This window comes from Perna viridis, chromosome 1, assembly GCF_037379345.1.
Source record: "Perna viridis isolate PV_CMFRI_1.1 ecotype Kerala chromosome 1, ASM3737934v1, whole genome shotgun sequence".
Taxonomy (NCBI): domain Eukaryota; kingdom Metazoa; phylum Mollusca; class Bivalvia; order Mytilida; family Mytilidae; genus Perna; species Perna viridis.
Window position 1 is genome coordinate 9,176,533 of NC_142445.1, and position 7,650 is coordinate 9,184,182.

At 35.3% G+C, this 7,650-nt stretch overlaps 1 protein-coding gene across 1 annotated transcript; it reads left to right on the top strand.

Annotated features, from left to right (window-relative positions):
- The first annotated feature begins 5,747 nt into the window (after positions 1-5,747).
- LOC148627135 (uncharacterized) lies at positions 5,748-7,191 on the top strand. Its single transcript, XM_088568237.1, has one exon. It carries the CDS (start codon positions 5,926-5,928, stop codon positions 6,547-6,549), a length of 624 nt encoding a protein of 207 aa, XP_088424363.1. The 5' UTR covers positions 5,748-5,925; the 3' UTR covers positions 6,550-7,191.
- The last annotated feature ends 459 nt before the right edge of the window (positions 7,192-7,650 follow it).

The window sequence follows — 7,650 nt, forward strand, 5'->3', positions numbered from 1 at the left end:
ATCCCCCTTTTTTCACCATTACGTGGAGATGTAACACTTGATTTTCCATTATTGCCTTATATTTTTCTGTGATAAGGTCATATACTCTATCAAAATCTGTCATATAATCAATGGAGGCTTTGGTAGGTCTTTCTCTTTCATTTTTTTGTCTCATGTGCGACAAATGTTGCGAAAGGTAAAACTACGGTTTGACTTTTGCACTGATAACTGTGTAGCAGTCATTGCCCATGTCATGTCCATTTTCATTTGTGAACTTTTATAGAATAGTAGTGGATCTTGATAAAATTTTATAAGAAGGTTCTAACCACAATAGAAAGGTTTGTTCTGATTTTTGGGGTTGTGGTTACTATGAATTGTGGGACATCTATATAGCTCAAATATAAGTGAACGGATCTTTATGATATTTATTGTCCATTCTAAAAGTAACTTTGTGGCTATTGTATTTATCAGAAATGACTAAGAAATAGACACACCTATTTTATAATCCAGAATTTCTTCTGACTTGCAACCTTTCTCATTTTTTCAATTTGTATATCAATATCCAAATAAAAAAGAACAGTGTTGCAGTGTCAGAGGAAATCAGAACAACCGATTTTACGGGTAATTATGAGTTCAATCTGCCATGTACTTTCAGATATTTTTTTTTAAATTGCAATTTACTGGATATTCCCACAACTTTGTGCCAATTGTGATTTCTTGTCAAATTCTTTTCCAGTGTCAATTTTTAACTGCATTCAAAACTCAGATTTATATCAAGCTTGAGTTGCTAAGAAAACACAAGCTGTTAGACAGAGCCAAAATACCTTACGCATACTGTCCAATAACTTTAAGAGTATCGGAACAAAAAGACATCCATTCTGGTTACTACTAGAAGAAGCCAAACCAGATATCATAATAGGCAGTGAAACATGGGTCCACAAAGGTATACACGAAAGAGAAGTACTATCCAGTCGGTACCACATAATAGCACGCAGAGATAGAAAATCTGAGTCTTAGAGGGGAAATCAGGGGCGTAGCTGCCTATACGCGAATACGCAGTTGCGTACTTTCAGAAAAAGTAACAAAAATAAAAACACACATTTTAAAGATGAAGTAAAGGTTTTATGCAATGACAAATCCTTTTTAATACATAATGATACTCCAATATACACCATAAAGTAATTGGCGATATCAAAACCATCAATTCCGGACATTTTGTACTTTTCCGTATACATACGTTTACGTTTTATCACATATGCATACCATGAACGTAGTATAGGCCCTGAAAAACTGGCTCCATAATCGTTAAAATTCAGGAGTTTCCCTCAGGGCTTTGCCTTGCCGGACTTACTGGGGACCTTGAGCGACCCCCTCCAAGACCCCTCGCCGTAATTTTGCGTACAACTAAAACAAGTTTAGCTACGCCCCGGGAAGTATCAATAGCAGTTATGGTGGCATAGATGGTACTGAGATGATAATCCAGACTAGCATTGGAATCGTAGCATCATCAATCTAATGTTAAGACAAAGAGGAACTAATCGTAGTAGCACTATATCGATCACCTAGCAGTGACTTAAACTATATAACTGATATGTCAGAGAAGACACTCACCAACTACACCACAAAGTAACTTTTTTGTTAGCAGGTGACATTAACCTGGCGGACTTCGACTTTAACAACAACTCAATTATCTCCAGCAACTAGAGTCATTCAGCAGAAAATTCTTACAGAGACACTGAATGAAACTGGCTCTGAACAAGTAATCAATTTCATCACGCGGGGTAACAATATCCTAGATATCTTCGCAACAAATAGACAAACATTTGTCACCAAACAGCAATCTATTCCAGGTGTCGGTGATCATGACATTGTCTTCGCAGAAGTACTCCGCCAACCAATAAAAAAAGCCACCACCAAGAAAAGTCCTTCTTTGGAAAAGAGTTGACACAGAAAAGCTAAAAGCAGAAGTGCAGAAATTTATCAGCCATTTCATCTCAACACGTGACTACTGACATCAACGAACTATGGAATGCATTTAAGACAGCATGTGTATTCATTATTGAAGACCAAGTACCTTTTAAGAAAACTTCAACCCGCTTTAAATAACAAACCATGGCCAAACAGAAACATCAAACGAATGACCTGAAGAAGGCAAGAAGCCTTCTATAAACCTAAAGAAAGTGGTAAAAAGGAAGACCACGATACGTACAGATCTCTACAAAAAGATGTCCAGAAAGAATGCCACAACGCTCACAACAACTATATCATAGATGACACATCCAGTGACAGAAATTCCAAGAAATTGTACACGTATATTGACCGCAAGAAATGTGATAGCAGTTGTGTTCCTATTCTGAAGAAAAATTAAATGACCCATAGCGACCCCAAAACCAAAGCAACCATAATGAACGAAGCCAAAGTGTCATAATTGATGGCCACTCTTCATCAACAACATCCCTCACTTAGGAAGTCCCACAGGGATCTGTACTTGGCCCTCTTGATATACATCAATGATCTGCAAGAGAGAAAGTAAAATCCACCACCAGACTCTTTGCTGATGACAGCCTCTTGTACAGAAAAATCAAAACACCTAGTGATGCTGTCATACTACAAGAGGAACTACAGAATCTAGAACAGTGGGAATATGACTGGCAGATGTCATTCGATCCATCTTAATGTGAGGTACTTCGGATCACCAACAATTAAAAAAACACCAATAAATGCCACCTACAACATCCAAGAACAAAACCTATCATTTGTAAAGAAAGGCAAATACCTGGGAGTCAGCATTTCTGAAAAACTATCTTGGAACGACCATGTCAATGTCATAACGAAGAATGCAAACAACAGCTTAAGCTTCCTGAGGCATAACACACACAAGCCTACCAAGAGACATTAAATCACGATGTTACAAGCCTAACTAGAAGACCCTAGTACGACCAATCCGGGAATACAGCTCTCCAGTATGGGGTACTCACACAACCACAAATCATCCAGTTAGAAGCAGTGCAAAGAAGGGTAGCTAGATATGTCAACGATGACTACAGAACCACCAGTAGCACCAGCCAGATGATCATCAACCTTGCCTGGTAAGAACTACAACAAAGGAGAACTAATTCAAAGCTTCTCTTGATGTATAGAATAACACACGACCTAATTGATATCCCATTAGCAGCATATCTCCACCCTGCAAACCTGAGAATTAGTGGCTACTCTCAGATTAATGCTCCTTCTTCCCACCGGTATTAGACTTTGGAACCACCTCCCATCCAACTTGTTCACAGTTCAGATTCTTGAGAGCTTCAAGACAGGACTTACACCAGATCAGCAGATGTCGCCTCCTGTTTTTAACCGCACATGCAACTTTCAGTCACCACACTTATACATACATACATACATACATACATACATACATACACACACATATATATATATATATATATATATATATATATATATATATATATATATATATATATATATATATATATATATATGTGTGTGTGTGTGTGTGTGTGTGTGCGGTCGTATCAAGCTGCATTCGGCGAAGAATTTTATTGATGGTAGCTGTTGTGGATAGTCACAACTACGTTTCTTTGCGTAACAAAAATAGGACATACGCCATAAGGATTTGGTTGCCATTCACATTGTAGTTTAAAGGATGAGAATTATTTCAATATTTTCAATATTTTAATTTGTTCTAACACATTTACAGTGAATGGTCATAACACAAATGATAGAAACAAAGTATGTAATTTCTAACAACAACTAAGTTCATGTCAGTTATTTCAACTGATCATACGCCAAGATGATAAAATAGGACTTCTTATAATTATTTTCGAATGAATGAAATAAACATATTCAAAAGGCTATTGTCATTTTCTTGTTATAAATCTACATTGTTAGGTAATGGGGGAATATTCAATCAAATATATATTAATAATCCCAGCTTACCCCCCCCCACACACACACACACTGAGTATAAAAATGGTCGGAGCCTAAATAATTCACGACGGTTTACTCAAGTTAACGTCTGTCTGTCGTCAAACAAATATATAAATGGTTGAGTTCTTTTAAAAATTACTTGTGTAGCTGTCACTGAATCGAAAAAAAACAAAACAAAAGTGTACTACAAATTATTAGTATAGTACAATTTCTGTCTTTACTAGTATTTTATCCACATGTTTTTATCCGGGTTAAATGGATAGTCCGTCGTAAAATAAGTCGCCTTGAATTATTTCTAGTCGGGTATGCATATATACAATCAATAACTAATGAATTTTCACGGTTTTTACCAAAATAACATATCTTGCAACTTCATATCCAGCTGTTAAAATACTTACAATTCTAATTACAAATTTAATATACTGAATTAATTGCCTTGATCAGACGTAATGATTTCAGGCAGATCAATTCACGTTCTACAATATTCTGTAAGCAGATTACAGACCTGTAATATCAAACAATAATTTAATTATTTACCCGTGTTCATCGTTTGACAGATATAATAGGCTTTTAACTATCTTGTGCCAAAGATTGCCATGGAAGGGATCACACGTAATTCTAAACGACGCGAACACCCTTTTCATTGATAAAGTTGTCGATCCATAGATTAATTGTCCAATATTTGACGACCTTTCATATTTGATCCCAGCGAATTGTCTTGAGAAAAAAAATAAGGACCCACATATTAGTACCCTACCGGTGCTTCTGGCCCATTTTAATGAATTTCAGTTTTTGTTTCCTGTGTGAGTTTCAGGTAACATATTAGTTATAATTTCTTAAGTTTTTTGTCTTTCTTTGGCCTCATAGATTTGAAAAGGTTTAAATTCCCTTTATTTACTTTAGTTCTACGCTGTACTTATAGTCTACATGACCTACGGAATGGATAGCAGTTCCTGTTTCTTGCAAGACATATCTACATCATGTTTGTTCGTTGAAGTGTCGAGAATGTTATGGCAAATGGATGTCGTATATCATTCACGAAACGGACACTCCATACCGCTCGATCGGGTAGAATTTAGGAGTAAAGACAGGGTAACTTTGTCTCAGAATACGGATTTTTATAGTAGCATAGGATTATTGAATGGTAAAACATCTTTATTTAGCAGACTACAAATTTGCGTTTTATTTTCTAGACTGATATATAAGAATAAAGAAAAGATAGAAAACTAAGCAAGTAGAAATGCACCATTGATGCCGACCGGGATGCCTTCTGTCTGTAGAAATACTAATCTACCGAACTGATATATGTTGTCAACAAAAGGTTTTTCATATTTATTTTGCTGTTAGATTCAGAACTATTTTTCGTTAAGTAAGATTCCCCTCATCTGAAACAAGGAACGTTTGCTTGTGTCTCCCATGCAATTTGTAATAAAAACAACGTTGAATTGTAACTTACATGTAATCTTTCCTTTAGCTGCGAATGTTTGATAGAAGCATAAAAATGTTAACAAAATTTTATTCTATTACAAAGAAAATGTAACATAATCCGATATTTAAACTGCAATATGTTTGTTTATGTTTCTCGTTGCCTTACATATTTTTCTACAAAAAAATTAAAGTTGTTTGAAAATGATTAAAATCTCATTTGATTTGTTGCATTTGTGAACTCTTGTCAGACACTTTCTATATATTATGGTGGGTTAAGATGCTATGTTAAGGTACATTCTCTTGTTGCCCGTTGAAGGCGAATTCGATATGCTGTTTCTGTATTTGATCTGCCATATCATGTTCTTCCTTCAGATTAATTATATTCTGAAATCATCCATCTTGAGAGGGATTGTATTTTAATTTACGTACCACGGAAAAGGCCACGTGCATAAAGACAAAGCGCATTAAAAGAGCTTAGGTAGTATACTATATAAGGATGTCTTCTGACATTGAAGGTTGTTTTCGCATTTGTTTTGTCTTTGATGATCGAGGCGGTGTCTTTTGTAAATCATCATGGACGACAAGAATTTCATAGACATGAAAATCAGAACATGGTTTAGGATGAATAATATTAGGAAAAACGGTAATATGTCTAAAAACGATTTTATGGAATTGGCAGACATTTTTAAGAGAGAATACAATATGCCAGATAGCCAACACTCCACTGTTAAGAAATGGTTTTGTGACGGATGGGACATTTTAGTAAAGGAAGGACAAGAGATTGCTAAAAATGGAGGTCAGGGTGGGTTAACTCCAGATGTGGCTCCTCTAGTCTTCGAAATTAACGATACATTAAATAGAGGTGATTCTATCACAGAAGACATGTATGCTAAAGCATACGAAGAGCTCGTCGAAATCAACAAGGACTTATTTGTGAGAACATTCGAAAATATGGTGGGATCCTTCTTCGATGTGTTTGATTCAGACAATGACGGAATGATCAGCGTCGACGATATGATTCGTGGATTCCGATGTCTAGGAATGCAACAAGATGATGCAACAAGAATCATCTTCGCAAGCATGGATCGGGAAAAACAGGGCAAAATTCAAAAGACAGATTATATCCGAGAATGGATTGAATTCATGACCGGAAATCACAGAGATGCTGCAATTGCTAGTGTTCTTTGCCGGCAATAATATTTATAACAAATTAGAGCTAGAAAATCTGATTACAGCTTTGAACTGAATGTTTTACATTTAGTCATATATAGTTTACCACTCTATGTTCATATACACATTGTTTATACCTTAAAATCTTAGTCAACCTTAGTATATCATTTAATGGTATAAATGTATGAAATAGCATTTTTTTTTATCATTCTTTAGCAAAATCACCGTCAGTAGTAGGGACATATGCATGATACAAAATTTCAAGTTTTTATTATTAGCTTTGAAATGTGTTATCTAATATTGTACGTGCCGCTTTTCTTAATTGCTTTGATTTCTTTGAGAACCAGTGTTTTGGACATTGTACTGTACGTCAAATTAGTAAAAAAATCTAATATTATTATTGTTCGCTTCTTAGAAAATGGTTGGTGAATTACAATTTTGATTTTGGAAAGGTTATTATAAGTGGTTGGAATATGGAATACAAATACCGACATGCTTTGGAAGAACTAAACCTTTCATAGTTTTTTTTTCTTTTTTTCAGAAAAATGTCTGCTTGTTTTATATTTATTTTCACTTTTTGTTCTTTGTTGCTCTTCTGTAAAATTTGTCCGGTTGATGCTAAGAGGCGACATTGTTTAATGAGAAAGCTGTAATTATATGTTAAAGGAAGTCTGGGTTTCAATTATCGTACGCCAAAGAAAAATCCCCAAGATAAAAATATAACGAGAACGGATATGGTGATGTGTCAAAGAGACAATACCCTCACCGAAATGAAAAATGTGAACCCAAGAGCCACCCTTCCCTAAAAATAAAGGGTTGTTCCATACAGTCTTTAATTATATTCAAATTACATTTATAAATACTGGATAATTCATTAGTACATTTATATACAGATTCCATGCACATGATATAGACCGAACTCACGACTGCTTCACCGTCTTAAAAATTGAAATACCGGCCCAACATACTTAAATGTAAATAAAAGATACCCAGTCAACATTTGGCGTTGCTGGGGTAAGTATATAGAACCATTTTGACACCTTGGCGGTGAGTCGTACAGTCACATTTTTTTATAAATGGATCGTAATCTGAAGTTGCCCAAGCAATCAAATCACGGGTCATCTTGAT

Excerpts from the sequence above, each read along its gene's own strand:
- LOC148627135 (XM_088568237.1), top strand. The coding sequence starts at position 5,926 with ATGGACGACAAGAATTTCATAGACATGAAAATCAGAACATGGTTTAGG.